This window comes from Tupaia chinensis, unplaced genomic scaffold, assembly GCF_000334495.1.
Source record: "Tupaia chinensis unplaced genomic scaffold, TupChi_1.0 Scaffold000627_1, whole genome shotgun sequence".
Lineage (NCBI taxonomy): Eukaryota > Metazoa > Chordata > Mammalia > Scandentia > Tupaiidae > Tupaia > Tupaia belangeri.
In genome coordinates, this window is record NW_006160147.1 from 6,500,191 (window position 1) to 6,522,196 (window position 22,006).

The window sequence follows — 22,006 nt, forward strand, 5'->3', positions numbered from 1 at the left end:
GTAAATAGTAGAGTTAGGACTTGAACATAAACCATTGTCTTCTCACAATGATTTGAACATATGAAAGAAAAAAGTCACTAAGTGATGGTTTGGAAGAGAAGTCATTTACAGTCTGAAGGTCAGAAGGGCAGGGACTAATGCATCCCTTATGCCGAGTGGTGCAAACTATTATTCTAAATCCGTGGCCTCGGCTGCCTTTATTACCAGTGACTGTGGTTTATCTCCCGTTGTTTATGGCCTGGGACAGGCTGCCTACAAATAGCTCCCCAAAGAATGGGGAAATGCAGGCATCTGCCATTCTGCGAAGCTCTTTCCAGAAATGAAAAGGACAGTCATAAAATGTAGCATGGGGGGAGTTGAGGGGTGGGTAGCATGCATCATAAAAAGCGTAATGGACTAATGCTAATACACAGACTGGCTGTAGCCCAGGGGTGTCTGCTGAGCTCAGACATAAATACTGGGGAGGCAGAGACGAGACAGCTTTTTTATTTCTATCATTTGGTGGTGAGGGGAGGTTGGGCATAGTTGCTCCTCCATTTCTCTTTTGGTGGCCTCTGGGGATACTACCAATCTGCCTGAGCCTGAAGCCACCCAACAATTTACAGCTTCAAGGGAACAGCTATTAGACTATTGGAAGGATTGGAGGTGCATCAAACTGCCTCATTGGGTGAGTCATCTTTTGAGGTTTGGGTTGTACCATCCAAGATCTTACAAGTGACAAGATAACTACACATAGTAGAGTGAGTATATTATGCAGGATATTTGATCGAATGCATGTGAGTAACTATGTGCTTGTCTAATTTCCATCATTGAAGGGACTGATGAATGTTCTCTCATAAGAGAACAACATTATCAACAATAACCCAACAAAATCCCCATCTCCGCTCACCTTCAGGAATGAGGAGTAAAATACTTGTTTGGTAATGAATGAACAACTTGGGTATTGAGCACTCTACCACCTATTCTGCTTTCTAGGGTTTTATATCTAAAACTATGTTTTCTGCTAATGTTGGCCATTGGCCAATTGCCACCTAGCCACCCATGTGTCTTTACATACACACTTACACAGAATGGGTAAATGTACAGTGTATGTGTGGGACAGATGATAGAAGCGAGTGCATAACCTGAGTAAAGTGCCCTTCGTTTGCGTGATGCTGAAATGTTGGTAGAGCTCTGAGCCTTGAACTTGAGGATGGCTTCGGTCCACCTAAGACCATGGACTATTTGAGACCAAAGAGAAACTGCAGAAGCTATGGCAGTGAGGTAAGACACCTCATCCACGCTGGATGGAGAGAAAAAGACTGAAAGCATTTGGGATTCAGGATCCAGTGTGTCATTTGCTTTGGCAGAATTAATTTTCTGTATTTTGTCCCCAAGACTGTGAAAAGTAAAGTGACATTCTTATGGATGCCATGGGTACTAAGAGTGGGAGGAAGCGGTGAGAATACAGAGATACCTCTTTTGTCCTCTGTGTGTTTCTGGGAATAATGAGAAAAGAAATAAAAGCAGGGGAAGGGGACTCTAATTAGGTGTAGTAGACTTGTGCTAAGCCATTTAGATACTTATTTAACTCAGTTGCAATCCTTAGGAAATAGATACTATACCTGTTTCAAAGATGAGAACTCTCAGTTGTGAGTTTCTGAAAGTTAACTTAGCCAAGGTCACATATGTGGTAAATAGTAGAGTTAGGACTTGAACATAAACCATTGTCTTCTCACAATGATTTGAACATATGAAAGAAAAAAGTCACTAAGTGATGGTTTGGAAGAGAAGTCATTTACAGTCTGAAGGTCAGAAGGGCAGGGACTAATGCATCCCTTATGCCAAGTGGTGCAAACTATTATTCTAAATGATAAAGGGGGTCACCACATGTGCCCATGTTGGAGAAGGTTAAGGTGGCCCTGTGCACATGTCACATGATGACTCAGGCTGAGTATGAATAAGGCATCGTCCCCTGAGTATCCAGAGCTGACCTGGAGGGTCTAGTTGTGATAAGAGACTGGGCTTCCAAATATGCTGCAAATTTACCTGGAAAAGCAACTCAACACAAGAGAGCTCATTCTTTCTCACCAGGTGCAGCAGTGGGTTCTTTTAGATGCGAATTGGTGAGTTTTCTGGATGGGGGCCCTTGGAATTGGTTATGAATGGAGATCTTGCTCAGTACACCTAGAAACAAGGCCCAACTGGACTATCAATAGGGATTTGGCTCAGTTCCTTTCTTCCAAACTTAATGCTTATTAGAACAATCCTTATTTGGTTCTTCCCTTGTTTGGTTCATATGCACATTAACGCCTGAGAAAGAAATAAGCTTAGTATCTAGTCTCTTAGGCTAAGCGGCTAGTATCAGTTAGACCTAGGGAAGAACTTCCTGACCGTGAGCTCTCTGAAGCTTGACCATGAGGAACCAATCCTGGCTCTAGAATACCCCTTCCTAAAGACTCTTTAAAGAGCAGCAGCAATACCTAATTGCTGCCCACAGCACTGCGTAAGAGTGAACCTTCCCTCCAGCCTCACCTTTGCTGGCTGGTATTTCAGTAAAGGCCCAATACAAATATAGAATGTATAATTTTCACATCATTCTTGGCAAATCCCAGGTGCGCCCCATTAGCAGAGTTCCAAGGATGCCATTTTCTATCAAGAAAAAGACATGCCACATCGTAGTGCTTAGCTCAGGGCCCTATTAATAGCAATCCTAATTATATGGCTGCAAATTTAATTCATAGCAATGATTAGTGTCAGAATCAAAGGCATCAGGCATCAATATTGATGGAATTGCATAAGCCCCATAAACAGAGAACAAGCATCCGGGCCCATCCCCCAGTACTGGCCTGCTGTTAACTATTGCATTAATGTCTCTTCCAATTTTGCCAGATCAAAATGACTCCATTTCTCAGTGTTCTCCTCCTCCCCACTGAACCTTTGCCTGGCCAGTTCTGAATGGGTATGACTGGCACACAAAAGATCTCAGACAATGTCTTTGAAGAAGAGCCCGGGGGCTCCAAGGGATGCACGGGTGATAGGCCCAGGCCCCACGCTTTACACAGCAGCTTTTGGCCTTGTCAGCAAGGCTGACTCCTTTGTCTCTCCTTCAGAAAGCTCATGGCAAACAATGATGCCTGGAGAAAGGGGAGTCAGCTGGGGACTGTGTGTGGCACAAAAGGCTGCCATCCCATCTTTTGTGACCTGGGCTGAGAGGGGTGGGGAGGCAGAGGAGGAGGCCTGAAGAGAGCGACACAAGGCAACGTGTGCTGAGGTGTCAGCTGCCATGTCCCAGGTTTCCAGGGCACCTGTGCAGGTGCAAAGGGCAAAGCGTTGGCCCTTCTGCATGTCTCTCATGCACCTTCTTGTGTCTCCCTGTAAGGCAGGTGGCAGGCTACAGAGGGACCAATGCGATGCTAGAGAAGTCCAGAGGAGTACTAAAAAAGCACAGGTTTGGAGTCAGAGCTCTGGATTCAAATCCTGACCCTCTCCTTGGTAGCAATGTGACTCTGGCAAGTCACTTCTCTTTGGTGAACCTCAGTATACTCATATGTAAAATGGACATATCATTAATTTTACCTTACCAGAGTTAGTGAAGCTTAATTGAGAAAAAGAGTTAGCTCCAGGCTTAGTGTACAGTAAGTAAGTGCTTAATTTATTGTAGACCAAAAAAAAAAAAAAAAAGACTAATTATACATCTGAGAGACCCAATTCTGTGTTTATGATCACAGCCCCAAGGGGTTAAGTACACCTCCCTGCTGGAAGTCTCTGGTAAGGCGTCAAGACATGGAATGAGGGCTCAGGGTTGCCGGTCATCTTGGGGCAAAGCGTGTGGTCAGACCTGGCACAGGAAACTCAGACTCTTGTCCTGAAGGAATGATTCCAGACCAATTACAGGTTCTGCTCTGGAAATACTTGAGTTCTTGAGTGCAAGAGCGAGGCAGGGGTCAGCTGAGGTTTTATGCTAGGAAATGTCCTTTCCTAGGATAGAGAGAGGGATCCAATTTATAATCCCAAACCTGGATTCTAGTTTTGCTTCTGTTGGTATGAACTTGGTGATTTTAGGATCTCTCAGTCTCTCTGGATCTCAGCTCTCTTGCCTATAAAATGGAATAATACATATCTCACCTGCTCAATGCCAGTAGGCTAGACCTGCTTTCTGAGGTCCCCGCTAGCTACAACTGTGATATCCACTTGAGGGATGACTCTGCTTAATGGTGTCAACCTTCTCTCCTGGAGGTCCTAAGCCCTCTGTAGGGGCCTAACTCTCTGGCATCTCCCCTTCCTTGGTTGCTTTCTGGCCCAGCCCTGAATGGTCAAGCATGGGCATTCTTGATTGGTTACTAAAGGCTGTTGATGCCATTTCTCCTTTCAAGTAAGATGGAGACACTCAGGTGGTGGCATTAGCCTTTGCAATAGAAACCAGGACATGGTGTTAGAGGGTAATGACTGATCCAAGCCCGGTGACATCAGCTACTGGAAATGCTTCCCCACCTTGGAGCCTAAACACTTTTCTGGAGGCTGAGACCAGGAAAGGAATGCAATCCCAGGAAGAGACTCTGAAGGGCAGAACTCTGAGTTTATCTTCATCACTTTGCTTTTCCATCTATTTCCTGCTTCCCTGGACAGGGGCACATGGTGAGGAGAAGGAAAGACGCATTCGAGTGGTTACAAGCTCTTAACTTGACATCTTGGCCAATGCAAGTGACCTAGGTATACGCTGGGCCCATCTTCATCCTGAAATATTTACAGTTCTAGTTCCAGTTCCCACATTGTCTCTTCATTTACCATGTGACACCGAGTAAATTCATAATCTCTCTGAATTGCACTATCACCATTCGCAACAGCAGAGAACTATCCCAACCCTTCTTAAACATCTGAAAATGTTATGGGATTAATGAATTAATAAAAACAGAGAATTTGGGCCCTTGGAAGAAATTTATGGCAACTAGAGCAAACATGGTAGTGGCCACACTAGCAAGGGTCACACCAGCAGGACCTGTGGGACTGGCAACTCTGACTGCCACTTCCTAAGCATTTACCGTGCACTGAGCTCTATTGATGACGTATTTTACAGCCCCATGTCTGTTGCACATAGCAGTCTTTCAAGGCAGGCATCAATTTTACAGTTGAGGAAACTGAGGCGCCCCACAATCACACAGTTTATCCAAGGCAGGGCTGTGCAGCACCAGGATATTGTGGTTGGCTGGGGATCACGCAAAGGGAGAGAATGTCTGTTTTAGTTAATTCTGTAAAGCTGCGAGAGCGGAACCGCCACTTCCCTAGGTCCCGCCCTGGGGAGGGGGGTCAGTACATATTGTTTGGTGATATGGGGCTCGGAAAGCTCTGGCTGGTGACTAATGCAACTGGATGCCAAAGTCCAGCAGGATTAGATTAGTTCAGCTCAGCTGGTCTGGTCTTCGAAGTATTTTTTCCCATGACTCAGGGCTGGGGGCAAGGGAGAGGATTCTCTTCCTACATCAAACCTTGCAAATGTGTCACTAAAAAGGAGCCTGATCTGACAGCTTCACTACCCCAGGGGAGGAGTGGTTTTTGAGGGAGAAGCCCCAAAGAAATTGGTATTCACAGAAAGCACGTTTGTGCCAAGCACTATATTAAATACTTCTCATTTGTGATCTTATTTCATCCTTACAACACATATGCAAAGTGTCTGTTACTACCCCACTTCACAGAAGGGAAAGTAGAGGCTCATAAATTGAGTAACGACAGTAGGAACAGGTAAGTGTGAATATGCCCAAGTCCATGCTTTACAGAAATTATTTCCTTATGATCTATTACATTCTACTGGCAGTTACCACCTTCGAGACATATTATATATTGGGCTTACTTATTTGCTGTTCTTATCGGGTGCATGCACTCAGCAGAGAGAGCGAGGGAAAGTGAGAAATCACTCCCTAGGGGATGGCCATGCCACAATCCTTTCTCCTCCATTCTCCTGTTAGGATTTTAGACATGGATGATCAATCACACACTGGTATGATTTTCAAGCCACTGGGTCCACCGCTTGAACCACAGAGTTGACCATGTGGGATCCAGCATCTTAACCTCTATGCCACCTGTTGGTCCCTACTTATGCTTTTTTGTAAGATAGAATCTCCATTTCTGAAGGTTTACTACCATATATCTAGTCCTGGCATATAGTCGATATTCGACAAATATTAGTTCCATGACAAATGATCTCATTGACTCCTCATTATGATCTTATGGGGACAGGTACGAGAGTCATCCTTATTTTACAGTTGAGAAAACTGAGGCTCGGAGGTCACATGCTAGTAGGTTGGAGTCAGACCAGGCTCTCATAAGCCCAAATGTTCTTTGTCATGCAAATAGGTCCCTATCTGAAAGCAGAGGACTGGACCAGGTGGTCCTTGGAAGTCTCTTTTGATGCTGAGATAAATGTTCACATCCTATGTTTACAGGCAGACAAAGCTTAATGGCCTACAAGGATATGCCTGAGCAGTCATGCACGGCTTCGTGATGGGGTGTATTCTGAGGAGCGCGTCGTTACGTGATTTTGTTGTTGCGTCTGTCACGGAGGCTATTACACAAACCTGGATTGTATGATCTTCCACACACCCAGCTCAGATGGCATCGGGGCCACTGTTGGATTTGTGGTCCATTGTGGACCCAAATGTTACGCTGCTCAACACTACGTATGGTTTGTATTTTCCTGAAGATGAGACTGTAAACACCAGCACCTTGGCATTCTGACAATTTTGCCTAGCCCATTTGGGCCACCTGGATTCTGTGAACGTGAATCATTCTGCTCATATCCTCTTGTCCCCGAAGCACAGATTGCTGTGTTTCATCTGCCCTGCAATAAAGCCCTGAGCTGCAGGGGATAGCCAGCTGAACACACGGCCTAGTGCCTCATACTGAAATCATTCAAGATTGAAGTACATAAGAAGCTGCACAAAAGGGGCAAAAAGTAAATAAATCTTTAGTTTCTCTCTTTTCAAAATGGCTTTGGGGAGCTCAGGGCCTCCTTCTCAAAGTCAGCTGGGACTCTGGGACTCCTCTCTTAGGAGACACCTGTCATGGTCAAGCAGGGGGATGTGCTGACTGTGGGGATAGTGGCTAGGGGGACAGTGGGGTAGGGGATTCTGTAAATATGCCTCTTTCCTTGTGCCAACCAAATGCAGCCTTTCCCAGCTTTCAGAAGACCAGTTCTTGGGACCCAAGAGGCCTATAAAACAACAAAACAAACAGCGAGCTTGGCGGCGGGAGCCTGGGCAAAGAGCCAAACTCATTACTAGGGATGTGGTGGCGAGTTCCCTGAGCCACCACCCCACCTCTCTGATGCGGGCTCTGGGGAAGGGGAGAGGGTGTCTGCTGCCCACTACCCTAGCCCATAGCATTGCTGAGATGCCTGGGGGAAGCCAGCATATCAGATCAGCAGTCACAGGGCTCAGGAGAGCCGCTAGGTCTCCTGGAATCAGACCCACAGTCCTGGCTGTTTACTCAATCAAGGGTTCACACTGCGAGACGAGTGAATCATTTCCACTCAGAGGAATGAGTGGCTATTGTTTGGTGGGGTTGGCACAGAGAGAGAGGCATGTTTCTCCCCTTTTCATCCAACTTAACCTTCCGCCCGCCAAGGCAACTCCACCCCACAAGGGAGCCAAGTAACAGGTTAGGAACTTCTGTATGTCTGGGAGCAAATCTAAATGCCAAGGTCAATACTGGCAGTGGAGTGGGGTGGGCATATGATCATGTCTCTGGGGCTCAGTTTTTCTGGGGCCAGTCCTCAGATGTAGGTGGGAATCACCACATTTAGTTCAAATATTTGGAGAAGATGGTCAGGACCATGGGAAGGTATCTTGTAAATGGCCAATGTTTTCCGATAACCGAGCAGTACCCCCAGGGCTTTGGAGAGTTAATATTTTGGTGCTCTGATGGATTCTTTCCAACCCTTAAGCTGCTCCTGCAAGAAGCTCACAGTCTGGCTTTGGTTAGTAAATCGTTTGTGAGATTACAAAGAGAAGAATAGCAATGGGACGTCAGGGCTTCCTGTAGGCTGAGGACTGGAGACCTTGGATTGATAAGTCCCTAAGGGAAAGGCAGAAATAATTTTCTTGAGAATTTCATAGGCATTTCAGTGGCAGCTATTAGCTAATGGGAAAAAGGTTCCCAGCCTCACTGGGCACCACCACAGAACCTAGAAGTCCTCTGTGAATTGGCACAAATGTCCCAGGAGTCCTGTACACGGGGATGGGGAGGGAGTGGTCACCTAGGTCTTTGCACCTGCCTCCCTGCCGAAGGCAAGCCCATGTCTGATCCAGACAGGCAGATGGCTGTCCCTGCTATTCTGAGGATCTCCAGGCAACAGCTAAGTGCTGTCCTCTTCTTCTCTCCAGTCTGTACTTCTGAATACCACCCCAGCCTCTTCCAAAAGTTGTCAACAAGAAAACAAACTCTTTTTCCATTACTCACCAGAAGTTCTGGGTCCTTGATGACTCCTGCCACTGCCACCCCTGCCTCTTCCTTCCCCCACTGACCTACCCAACACAGTAGTTCTGCCTTTGCAAACCAGCCACATCAACAGGAGTCATTCTTGGTGCTGACTCCATCCAGTTTATGCAAGTAGGCAGTGGGCACAGAGTAGGTACCCAGTACATGCACAGTTGATTTAATGAGCAACCCCACGTGTGAGATGTTGGTTCTGGCAGTGGGATGGGGTGGTGTAAATGTAGACAAAACATGCTAATGTGCAAGTATGTAAATCTCAAGAGAGGTGGACATCTTAGCAGCGGCTGCTGTGTCACACTGCACAGCGCATGAGGAGGGTGTTAGTCAAAGTGATGGAAGGGACAGGGTAAAGGATGGGTGACCCACCTGCAGTGATGCAGTGGAACCACAAAGCTCTGCAATGCTGGAAGCCATATGGAAGATTGGATTTGGTTGTAGTTGACTCGTACAAACCAGGCGTGTGCATGCACCCATAATCCTGGGCAGTTGGAAAAGGCTGGGGGGGTATCATAGTGCGGGACCCTGTTGAGGGTGCTTATTGCTCTCTATCTCTGACTCTCTTTTATCTCTGAAAGAGATAAAAAGAGACATGTCACCACTGTGAGAGCAGCAGGCAGGGTTTCCAGTGGGGGATAGAGAACAGGGGAGCATTAGGTCCTGTTGTTTAAGGCCCTCAGGGACAAGGGGGTAGAGAGCCATAGCAGAACACCATCCTCCATGCAGGAGCCCTGCAAGGATTCAAAATTGGGACTGAGGCAGAAGGTACAGCAGCTGCAAATGGAAAGAAGTCAGGAACTTCACTCTGAACCCTGAGACTATCCTTCCTCCCATGGTGTTCTGGTAGCTTCCGCCTGCTCAGCCTGGCCCCTTCCTGCCTATGCCCCAAGACCTGTGCTTCCACCTCCTCCTGACTCCCTGAATGGAAAGTCATGTCCTATGGGTTTCTTTCTTGTTCCTGATGCCGCTCTTCTTCCATCTATATCAGCTCCCAGTCTCTCTTCTCTGAACTCCCACAGTGGCTCTTAACCAGGAGGGATGTCATCACAGTCACCGATGCCCAGGCTCAGAACACCCTGCTTTGCCTTCCCCTGTGACTCGCCCCAGGCCTCCCTGCCCTCATCATCTTGGCCATGCTTTCCCTGTCTCTGTGCCAAGCACTTCCCACCTGCCCCTGAGGGGCTTTCTGCTATGCTCAGGGCAGGCTCAAACACAGCCTCGACTCTGAGCCCATATCCTGGGCCTCGGCCTTCCTACCCCTGCTCATATTCTCTGCCCAGCCCCTCTTCCTCTGAAGGAGTAGAGAAATAGCAGCATCACTGAGCAGACCATGTGATTCCATGCAGGCGACCCCTCTCCCATGTCCCTGGCTGGTGACCCTCCTGTCTCTCCTTGAATATTTCCACTGACTAGGGGCTCATTTCTGTTTGAGTCAACTCCTTCTATTATGAAATGGTTTCTTTATATTAAGTGGAAATCTGCTTTGCTGAAACTCCCACCCATTGGCCTTATTTTGCCTTCTGGGTCCACATTGAATAAGTTTAAGTCAACTTCCACAGCTCACTAGCTAAGCATGCAGATTATGAAACTAGGCAGTCAAGGTTTAAGTCCTGGTTCTGCCATTTCCTTGCTGTGCGGTTTGGAAAGGTTTCTTTACCTTTCTTGGCCTCCACTGCCTCATCTGTAAAATGGAGGTGATAACAGCACTTACTTCATATGAGTTATATAAAGATTAAATGAGTTAATAAATATAAAGCTCTTAAAATAGTATCTGAAATGAATAAAGTGCCCTGTAAATTATGTAAGCTGAAGAAGCTGTTTTCCATCCTGCTTAATTTACTCTTTTTTTCTTTTGGACTAGCATCCTTTTAAAAATACCCTTCCCGTAGCATGATTCCCACACCCTCCCAGCTCTTGTTTATCTTGCACTTTGGCTTGCTCGACACCCTTGCACGATGTTATCTCCAATGCAAAGTGGAGTCACTGCTTCTCAGATCTGGAAGCTGTTCTTCTATTAATGTGGAGGAGACTAATGAACTTGCTGACGTGACATCACACAGTTGGCTCGTGTTGACCTGCGGTCAGCTAAATATCCCAGAATCCTCTTCACTTGATCATCTTAGGGCTTGATGTGTCTCAGGCTCTATCTCACCAAGCCTTGTAAGTGCCTCTGCACACTCTAGACCTTCCTCCAGTGTGCTTCACCCCTTCTCATAGTGACATCCATGGGCTAGAATGCCCTGCTCTCTGAACTCCACCTCTTTAGTTCATCTGTTTCAACCAGCAGATCCTGGTCATTTTATAGTCTGATCACATCATGGTTGCTGGTTTTGCTCAAATTGTTCTACCTGTGTGGAGGTTCTTTGCCTGTTTTCTTATCACCTCTGATGCACTGATCTTCAGCCTGTGCAAGTATCCAACACATTGGTTGTGAGATCTTCTCCTTAGTCTCCTTGATCCTTCCATGAGTTTATGGCTCAGAGGGTAGGGCCCAGTCTCTGGAGTTCTCTATGTGTCTAGCAGAGAATAGTGTATGAGCAAGTATATGACACAGCACATGGAAGCTCCTTCTGGTCATGCCACCTTGAGTGAGTCTCTGCTTCCTCTAACCTTCTCCATACAGGGACATCCTGTTCCTAAAGGCTACAGTGTATGAGGACTGCACAGTCTGATAGACGCCTAGCCAGACAGGGAAGAAGTGAGTAGTTTTGACACCCCCCCAGCTTCCCTCCCCTTTCCAAACTCCTAGCTATTTTTTTCTTTATTTTCCTTCCTGTGTTGAAAGAGCTATGTGGCCTGGACCATAGTAGGGTTTCCTGGGGACATTCCACAAATTCCTCCTGGGCTGTTTCTCTGGAGAGAACTGAGGGCAAGTGGGTGGGTGGATGGGAGGCCAGCAGGAACAGGGAGTGAGTATCAGGTGCCTCAAAGGAGTGTGGGTAGAAAGGAAGGGTGAGTTGCACAGAGGAGGAGGGAGGGCTATTATGAGCTCATAGAAAGCCAAAGAAAGGCCAAGCAAAGAGTGAGAAAGAACAGCCAACTTGCAGGTTGGAACAAGCCCCCAGCCTTGCCCTTGAACCCACTGACTTGCCTCTACAGCAACTTGCCCACCAGGGTTCCAGCAGGGCTAGGAGAAGTTGGCCAGCTCAGGTGCATGACTTGGATGGATGCCAAGCAGTTCCCTGTGGGTGTGGTGCAAGATATATAGACATATGGACAGCATAGGGTCCCTTGGAGTATTTAATCATTCCTCTTCCATCCATTCAGCAAATATTAACTCCTTAACTCAGGTCTAGGGCCCAAGACAGTGGAGATACTGGCCCCTGGATGAACTCTGCAACAAGCCTGAACCTGAAGACTGTCTTTAGCCTCCATTCCTGGGTGCCATAGCTATTTATTCACATAAAAAGGGTGCCACATAGGGTGTCAGAACAAGAACCAACGTGTCTTAGATCTCTGTGCTTGGGAAAGTTATTTTTCCTCTTTGAGCCTCAGTTTCCCTGCAGAATAATGAGGATACTAGGCCAAATGATCTTGAAGTTTCCTTAGAATAGTTCTATTTTTCATAATAGTTCAGGGGCTGATCTCATGAGTGAAAATTTGGTGAAGGGATTAAAAAGGAGGAAGGAAATAAATATGAATAAAGCATGACATTTCTTTAATAGAACTTTCAAGAGAATATAGGAGACAAACAGAGAGTTGCGCAAATGATCCAGAGCCGTGACTGAAGATAGGGGGAGGGAGAGAAGAAGGTACTGAGTCCTAGCCCAATGGTGGTGGCTGCCAGCCCTTAGAAAGCCACTGTGCAATTTAGAAAAAGGTGGTCCCTTGGGCAGTTGAAGTAATAAGAGGAGTCCCACTGGGCAGATGTCTATATTGCAGAGTACGTGGCATGACAAGGAGAGCTTAGGCTTCTTGACCCAGTGTCCCTGGGCCAGACATAATTTATTCAGCTGGAGGCTGCATGACCCTGGCCATACAGGAAAGTAGCCAGTCTCAGAGGTACAAGTCAAACTGTCCCTGTAAAATATGTCACTTTTAAATTTCAGAAAACAACTCCTTACCTCTCCCATGTAAAAAAGCAAATGCAGGGATCATTTTATTTTTTAGATAAGGATCCTATCATCTTCTCTTCCATACACCGAAAAGCTGAGTTAGACTCCACAGCCCCAGGCTGAGCAAGGTGCACAGCACAGATCTCTCCAGAGAGTGAGGAAACAGTTAAACACCTTTGACTTTGAAGAACCAGGAGAGACCTGAACGGTTCGGCACCTCCATGTAAACCTGGACTCGTCCTTCTCACCTCCTCTGGCAAGGACTCAGAATAAGCAGAACATGGAAACTCTTCCTCGGGCTTTCTCCTTCCTGGCTACTCTCTGTCCACATTCCCAAACAACACCCTCCACCTCACCCCCAGTTCTAAAAGGATTAGAAGTAACCAGCTCCAGGGGTGACAACAGCATCAAAGGGGCAGCTGTACCCAGGTCTTGCATGTGCCTTGATTCACAGGTGCTGGGACTAAGAGAAGTGTCAGGATGGTGATCTTGGGAAAAGGGGATTAGCTGGGACCGGAAAGAATGTGGGTGCTGTAATCCCACATAATGAACCAGACTATGTTCCCTCTCGGTACCCTGAGCACTAGACAAGCAGGTACAAGCTGCTGGCTTCAGCCTGCTGCTCCAGAGACTTCTGTGCTGCCAGCCCCAGAGAGCTCATCCCCCTCAGTGAGCAGAGGTGCCCCGGCGAGCATGGGCTAGGATGTCTGCTTCCTGGAAGCTCAGGCTGGGCAGCATAATGAGGAGGAAAGTGTCTGTGACAGCAGGATGGCCTCCTTACACCATCAGAGAGCAGCACCTACCACATATCCCAGGTTCTTATAATTGGGACCCATCATCTACTTTAACCAGCTTCTCTGAATTTGGCAAAGACTTCTGACCAGTACAATCAACTCCCCAGGCCCTAGGGAGTGATTTCCAAAGTGGGTGATTCATGATATTGATCATCAAAAAATCAGTTCTAATTGACTGAGGAATGAGGAGTGATTTTCCCCCCTTTAGGCACACATACCTTCCCAGTTCTTTGAAATGTATTTGCAATATTGACATATGTTTGCATCCCCTGGACACCTATTGACTGATGGCTGGAAGAAACAACTAGAAGATAAAGCCACAAAATGAACCCCTTCCTGCCTCCTCATCCACCCCCTTCTCCCCTAGAAAATGAAGAGTTGCCTATGATTATATCTCCATCAACAGTCCCCCCACCCCACCCCAGAAGGAACTGTTAGCTAAGGAGCTGAAGAACACTGGAGCATCAAACTCACAGACTCTTACCTTCTTGAGCTTGCCACTCTTAGTTCCCACAAACACCACACTGTAGCCATTATAAACGTAGGAGGCCACGGAGGTCATGCGGTCCCGGCTGGTGGTATACAGGGTTAGGCCCTCCACTGGAGTCGAGCCTCCAAGTGGCTGGTTGATGTCCAGTCCACAGAAGTTATCATCGATGGGGACCGGCTGGAGGGAAGAGGAGGAAATTGGGGTGAATAGCAGTAGAGGCACAGTAGAGCCACTTTAGACTCCCCACCAAACCGAGGACACCAAGGGTGGTCTGATTGCTTGAACTCGTTTCTGATTATTTTAATGTCCCGATGGATCATGTCTTCAGTGGGGAGCTTTCTATTTTAGTCAAGTGTCTTATCAGTACATATTCAATATACAGACAACATCACAAAGTATTTTAGCCAGCTTGGAGAGGGTTCTTTGTTATTTTCTTGGGCTTCAGGGTTTTTCTTTGGGCACAGAAAATTTTAAGCTATTCAACTATTTACTACTATCTACCATACTGAGAATAGACTGATCGGGAACTAGCAGTTAGCGTAATGGTTATGTCGCTGGACTCCCACGTAGTCGACCAAGGTTCGCATCTCTTACCTGGTAGCTTAAAACTCACGCCGGGCGTGTGTGTTGTGTGCCCAAGATCCTGAGAGGAGAATGGAGGAGAAGGGATTGTGGCATGACCATCCCCCCAGGGGGGTGATTTCTCACTTTTTATCTCTCTGTCTCTCTCTGTCTGTCTGGCGAGTGCACGCGCCCTATAGAGAAAACCTCTCCAAAAAAGAATAGACTGATAGTGTCATAATATTGAATAGCATCTTACACTTTGGAAGAGTTCATCAATATGCCTTCGTTTCTTCATTTGGAAGAATACCTGCCTCTCTTATTGAATTTTGGGGGAGCAAATGAAATACTGCATGCAAAAGAATTTTATTAACTTGTACAACTGTTTCCACTATTACATTACAAATCTTCAACAATGTTTGGTTAAATATATTTAAAAGAGAATTCTGGAGGTGATGTCTTTCATTGTACTATCCTTTGGAAGAGAGTAGTGGTAGGTTTGTATAAAGAGTATCTGTCAGGAGAGAACTGAGACTCCTTGGAAAGGAGGTTACCTTGAGCAAGTAAAACACCTTGCTGGACAGAAGTTTGGAAACCCAGATCCTAGGCCTAATTCTATTCTAGCTGGCCATGTCAACTTGGACCAGTGGTAGTCTCTTTGGGGGCTGTTAAAGGGGAACTTAAATGGATGATTTTGATGATCTCATTCAGTTATAAAAGAAAAAAGGAAAGTAAGAAAGGGAAGCACGAAGGGGAGAGAAGGAAAGAAGGAAAAAAGAAGGGGGCAGGTGGGCTTGCTTCCTGAAGACAGGGGCTGCAGAAGGGTTTGCCTTCTCTGCCCAGTGCCTACAACAGGGCTGGGCTGTGAGGACTGCTCTGAGATGCCCAGCTCATTGTGAAACAGGGAATCCTGTGGCAGCTGTTCCTTCTGGGTCTGAAAAGGCATCACCAAGGAGGAAGGAAATGGCTGTTGTGGGAAGCACAGAAAGCATCAGAGAGAAGCCTGCTCCCTGTTTCCTTCAACCTCCCCCTCATGCCCTCAACAGGGAAGAGCAAGCAGGCTGACACATCACTCACTGACAGACTCATTTCCTTGGAATAATTGGTTTGTAAGCTATGACATGTGATTTTCTTTCTCTTTTCTTCTTCTTTTTTAAACCAAGAACTTCCCTTCCATTCCCTTCTCAATCCCAAAGGGAATTGAGACTCATGTCTTGTGCTTTTTTAGGATGTTGTAGAGAGCTCCTGCTCCTGCTACTGGTGGGAATGATGGTGCTGCACTTGTGGGTGCATATTCTTTAGAAATGAAAACTAATCTTTAGGTTAAGGATGACCCTTGAACTCTGAATAATATGGAGCCCTACCCAGCAAAAAAAAAATAATCTTCTCAGGAACGGGATGCACAGTGGTAAGCTGGAGCTAGCTTACAGAGATAATTGTGTACATTTTCGCGGTCAGTGACATCACACCAGTGATTGAAATCAGCCATGGTGGGAGTATTTACACCATGGGAATTAAAAATGCTACAAACTAGGACTTCCTCTCTCTCTCTTTCCTCTATAGACCGGTATTTAATGTTTACCAGCACATCACTGGAGTCAGTGAGGAAAATTTCTAGTTCCCTAGAAAGGCAGCTCAAAGGAATCACCTTTCACATCTTCTTTCCTTACCAGCAGCTGCCCTGGTGAGATTTGGGCAATCCAGATTGTAGTCCCGTGTCTACCACCCCCTAGCTGTGTGACCGTGTTATGTCACATACCCTCCCTGAGCCTTAGTTTTCTTATCTGCAAAGTAAAACGACTGAACCAGGTAATCATCTTTCTCTCAGCCCCGAAAGTCCTTGATTTCATGGCTTCAGTTTCTGTCTTACTTTCTGCAGGGGTTGGTAAGGCCACAGAGTCTAGGCACAGGCATAGTCCAAGCCAGCTCGTAGGAAATGATGGCAGAAGCAAAAACATTGCTGGAAATTGTGGATTTCTCTACGTTTTTGCTGACTCTAGAATCTCCAAAACTGTAAAGGGAATGGTTTGTTCTGAGTCCAAGTCCTTGGGACTGACTGGCATTTCTTTTCATCTTCAATTTCTTTCTCAATATATTGTCAACTATGTTCCTTCACTTTGGCTCAAATGGGGAGCACGTGGTGTGTGGCTTTTCTGAGAGACAGAATGGAAACAGGACGAGCTTGGACTCAGAAGTCACACAGGCAAGCTGAATTCAAATTCTTGCTTTATCATTTATAGTTGTGTGGATTGACGCAATTTGCTTATTCTTTGCAAGTCCATTTTCCCATCTGTAAAGTGGGGGTGATAGTCCTTGCTTTACAGGGTCATTATGAGGAGCAAGTGAGAAAACACTTCAATTGCCCAGCATAGCCTTCTGTCCCTAGCTGCTCTTCAGTAAGCGACAGTCCCCTTCCTCATGCTTTTTTCTGGGGGCAGAGCTTAAGTCCTTGATTGGAGAGTTCCATATTATTCCAGAAGTCATGTTAAAGTCAAGTTTCAGGACCATGGCTTCTTTCACTGATCTTAATTCCCTCTCCTGCCACCAAAATGTCCCTCTTCCCCAGATATGGAATCATTGGGATTATGAGGACTTTCAAAGAGCCCTTCCTCTTACAATCCCCTGTGGCAAAGCTGTCCCAGAAGAGTGTGATGCTGAGGGGGTGGAGGGCAAGGGGCTCTTTACTCTGAAGTCCTGGTCCCATGGTCTGTCAACTCTCTCCCAGTGCCTTTGCTGTCCTTGGGTCACTAGCCCAGGCTTGTCTCTCTCTCTGTACTGCCACTGGAGCAGAGAAGGGTGTCGTTTTCCTCTTTCCTCTGGCTCAGAGGCAGGCAGGAATCAGCAGTTTCCTCCTGACAAGGCCTCCCTGTGCTATAGGAACCAAGAGGACTTTACAAGGAATTAACCCCTTCATTTCCTCTCTACTCCAATTGGTTAGCATCATCGGTCAAACGATTTCCATGATGGAAACAAATGTGGACATCATCTAGTCCAACATCCTCATAGTATAAAAATAAGATAACTAAGAAAATAGCTAGTTCTTTATTATGATGATTAATATTAATAACCATGACTGCCCATTTATCAAATGCTTATTATGTGCTGTGATAAGCATTTTACACAAATTTTCTATTCAATCTTCATAAGAATAATAAAATAAGTTAATATTTTCTCTCTTTGAAAGATAAAAAACTTCCATCTCAGATCAGGTATAGAACTTGCCCAGAGTCAAATACGTGGTGTAGAACCAATATTGGATCCAAATCTATTGGACTTCAAAGTCTATTGTCCCGCCCATTATCTTACTATACCAACAAATGAGGACAGGACAAGAAGCACACTCCAGGCATGCTCTGTTTTCTTGTCTCAGGAAGTGATTTTTGGTTCCAATAGGAGGTGTCCTTAATTTAGGGTAATCAGAAGGAAGCCATATGGGGCCCTTGGTCTCAGATCTTTCCCAGTCTGCAGATTCTGAGCACAAAGCACTTTTCAGAGAAACCTATTTTAGCACTTGGCACACTCCTTAACTGTTAACTAACGATGCTAAACCTAACATTTCCAGGCACGGTGCTAATCTCCCCATATAGTAGCTCATTTAATCATCTCAAGAAGTAGACATTATGACTTCCATTTCATAGACAAGCAAGTAGAGAGGTTAAGTTACTTTTGAAGCCAGAAGTAGCATGGATGTTATTTGAACTCTGGTTTTTGCTTCAGAAGACCAAACTCTTATTTACCATTTACATTATGTTGCCAGCTTTTATTCCCCCCCCCTCTCCCTCCTTCTCTCTCTCATTAGATCATGAGGTTTGTGAGAACAGTGATCATATTTTTACTTTTGCATATGTCTGGTACAGTGTGAAGCACTCAGAAGATTTTTAATACCCACGTGTTAAAAGGATGGAGGGGTGGGTGGGTGGATAGATTATGAATGGAGGGAAGGACAAAAATAAGGAGTGATCGATAGAAGCATAGATGGTCCTATTGATGAGTGGATAAATCAATGAAGGGATAGATAGATGGAAGGCTGGATGGATGAATGGTTGGATGGATAGTTGAACAGCTGGATTATGATAAGTATTTTTTTTTCAAGAGAGATTTTTGCCATAGGGTGCATGTGCTTGCTGGAGACACAGAAAACAAGAAACCACCCACCCACCCCGCAGCCAGGGGGGATGGCTACACCATAATCCCTTCGCCTCCATTCTCCTCTCGAGATTTTGGGTATGCATGCACACGCGCCTGGCATGAGTTTTAAGCTGCCAGGTCCAGGTCTCGAACCACGGTTGACTACATGGGAGTCCAGTGATGCCATCTGCTGGTCTCCATGGTCAATGCTTTGATGGCAACATCCTGACTCTCTGATAGGACAGTGCTTGCCACTTATGTTTTTGTCTCTGCTGTCCGTGGGTCTGGATCATGAGTTCCCCTTCTCTTTTGCCTTTTCCCAGACTCTTGATTCTCCTTCTCCAGTTTTTATTATTTTTTTTTGAGAGATTTTCGCTATAGGGCATGTGTGCTCGCCAGACAGACAGAGAGAGACATAGAGACAGAAAGCGAGAAATGACCCCCCCTGGGGGGATGGTCATGCTGCAATCCCTTCTTCTCCATTCTCTTCACAGGATGATTCTCCTTCTCCAGTTTTTATTATATTTTTTTTTGAGAGATTTTCGCTATAGGGCATGTGTGCTCGCCAGACAGACAGAGAGAGACATAGAGACAGAAAGCGAGAAATGACCCCCCTGGGGGGATGGTCATGCCGCAATCCCTTCTTCTCCATTCTCTTCACGGGATCTTGGGCACGCATGCACACGTGCCCGGCGTGAGTTTTAAGCCACTGGGTCCGAGACGCGAACCGTGGTCGACTACGTGGGAGTCCAGCAACATAGCCATTACGCTAACTGCTGGTTCCCGTCCTTCTCCAGTTTTCAATGTATCAGTCATGCTTGACTTCCTTCCCCCTCCTCAGACTTAGATATCTGATGCTTACTTGACCCCTCAGTTGGCATCACATTGACCTCTGGCTCTGCATGTAGGTGATCTGGTCCCTGTTACCTCTGATCAACCTCCTTCCCTACTGCTCTTTTCTCACTCTCTGGTCCAGCTGTGATGGTCTCCTGCTGTAACTCAGTCATTTCAGCCATGCTCTGAATTCTTTGCACTTACAGTTAGCTCTCTGGAATGCTTTCCCCAGAAACCTGCACAGCCTCCTTTCTTCCCTTCCTCTGTCTTTGCTTGAACACCTCTCTCAGTGAGCTAGTCCTCTCAGGTACTGCCTCCCTGCTTCCCTGCTTTATTTTTCTCTATAGTACTTATCGCCATCTTGCAGACAATGCATTTATGAGTGCATTTATCTCGCCTCGCTAGTACATTAGCTCCATGAGGACAGGGAGCTGTGTTGGCATGATTCACTGCTGAAGCCTGCAGTGCCTATAATGGTGGCTGGTGTGGTGCAGGCATTCAATATGCATATTTGGAATGGTTTAATAAATTGACAGACATGGTCCAAGGGTCTGGTGTATGGAAGACCCAGTGTTATTGGCTACCACCTGATCCCATGAGCCTGAAAACCTCTCATTCAGGTCCTTGGTGGTCTGGGAGGCAGCGAGGTGTGCAGAGGGGCATGGACAGAACAGTCCGAGCCTACATCACAGGTCATGGCAGAGCTAGGCAAGCACCTCCTTACCGCCTTGGTGCACTGGACATCCTTTCCCAGCAGCCAGTTGAGCTCCAGGTTGCCCTCGCCCTGGTAGCAGGACTGCAGGCGCTCCTTGATCTGCAAGTTGATGGCCCGGATGGGGAAGGCACAGAGGGCAGAGTCGTCGGGTGGGTGGTGGTACTGCTTCTGCCCTTTGGAGAAGATAGCGAAGAGCACATCATCTTGGATACTGATGTTGAAGGCTTGGGCCAGAGAGTCCCCGGGCTTGGCGAGGTAAGCAGCCTGCAGGAGACGGTATTCCACCCCGGCCCGTGTGCAACCGAAGGGCAGGGACACGTAAGAGTGGAACTTGGGGTCATCCTTGCAGAGACGCACTATGCGTGAAGTGTAGAAGAGGTCTCCAGCGGAGTTGATGGCCATGCCCTCGGGGGTCTCGGGCTGGACAGTGAGGAAGTAGACGAAGCCCCCGCTAGCAAAGCCATAGATGTAGAAGATGTCAAAGTGGGAGACCAGGGCCAGGGTGTCCGAGGGAATCTTGATGAGCGAGGAGACAAAATCGCTGTGTAGTTCGTAGTCAAGCATGGCTGAGGACTCAGGGTCTCGGGGCAGCTTCCGGCTGGACAGGGTTGGGAAGTAATCCTGCTTGCCGTCCACAGCGGTGCCAATGAAGAGCTTGCCGTCCTCCCCCTCAGAGCGCACAATCACCCCGTACATGGTGCCTGTCTTGTTGACGCTGGACAGGTAGTGCTCCTTCTTGTGGGACGGCTCCACCAGGATGAAGAGGTCATCCAGCCTCAGCAGCTTGCAGACGCCCTGATAGAGGCTCCCGCAGGCCAGTAGGCGGTTCTCAGAGTAGTCGATGATGAGCAGCTTGTTGACGTTGTTGGTGAGGGTGAGCACCTCACTGCAGGGCTGCACGATGAGGGGTGGGTAGCAAGACTTGTTGTCCTCTTCCGGCCCTGTCTTGTGAGCCACCTGGATGGTCAGGTTGCCCGTCAGCTTGTAGACCCGGTTGATGGCTCCCACATATACAGCCCCTGTCCCTCGGTGGACAGTCAAATGGTTGAAGGTCCAGTCTCGGTTCTCAGAGTGGAAGGTGCTAAACTGAGGCATGCTGGCGGCCTGGGGGGCCAGCAGCACCCAGACCACTGAGAGCAGGACCACAGACCAGCTGTCAACCTCAGGGGCCCGTGGCCAGGGCCTCCTCTGTTCCATCCTGTGTGGGGCGAGGATGAGGAGACAGCTCCTCTGTGTTCTCATGCACTCCACCTTCTTGGGCCAGCCCTCACATGGTTCTGGAAAACACAAGGCAGAATGGTCAGACTGAGAATAAGTTCTAGAAGGAGTAAATAGGATTGCTTGACCCTAGGTCCCAATCCTGGCAAGAGCTCTGTGAGTCTCTTCCTTCTGTAATATTTTGGCTTTTCTATTTTTAACATACTTTCTCCCTCTTAGGGATGTTCAGGGAATCCTATTATCTATTTTGGTCTCCAGCCTTTACGCTGTAAAATGCCTTTTTTTTTTTTTTTTAACTTTACAAAGCGTCTCTATTTCTGTCCTCTTAAGACATCGTTTTTATCTCTCAGAGAGGTTAAAAGACTGTTTAAGTTCATCCAACCAGTCAATCCCAGTGTCAAGACTAAAGCCAGTCTTCCCCACCCAATCATCATGTCTTTTCCCAGTTGAGTGGAAATCTCTCCTGTTTTTTAAAAGCTGGTTACAGAAAAGCCCTCCCCAGGCTCTCTCAGTCAACTATGCTCAGAGTCTGATACTGCAAACAAAATTTCTTCTGACCAGACTTCCATCACCGCACACTGCCGTAGGTCGTGGCTTGCTCATGCTTGGTCATCCACAGGGAGGGAGACGCACTGGTCTCCCTGAATGACAGTGCCCCTCACTGCCCTGAGCCTCTTCTCCAGAAAGAGAAGAATCCCTGATCTTTCGCCATTAGAACTTGTTAGAGAAGTGAAATACAGTCAGT

At 46.9% G+C, this 22,006-nt stretch overlaps 1 protein-coding gene across 1 annotated transcript in view; it reads right to left on the reverse strand.

Moving 5' to 3' along the window:
- Nucleotides 1-21,316, reverse strand: part of PLXNA2 (plexin A2) — a 228,781-nt gene extending 207,465 nt beyond the window's left edge. Inside the window, 2 exon segments of the mRNA XM_006159313.2 lie at nt 13,800-13,982; nt 20,053-21,316. Of these exon segments, the coding sequence (XP_006159375.1) occupies nt 13,800-13,982; nt 20,053-21,285 (1,416 nt within the window). The 5' untranslated portion in view covers nt 21,286-21,316.
- Between the last annotated feature and the right edge of the window lie 690 nt (nt 21,317-22,006).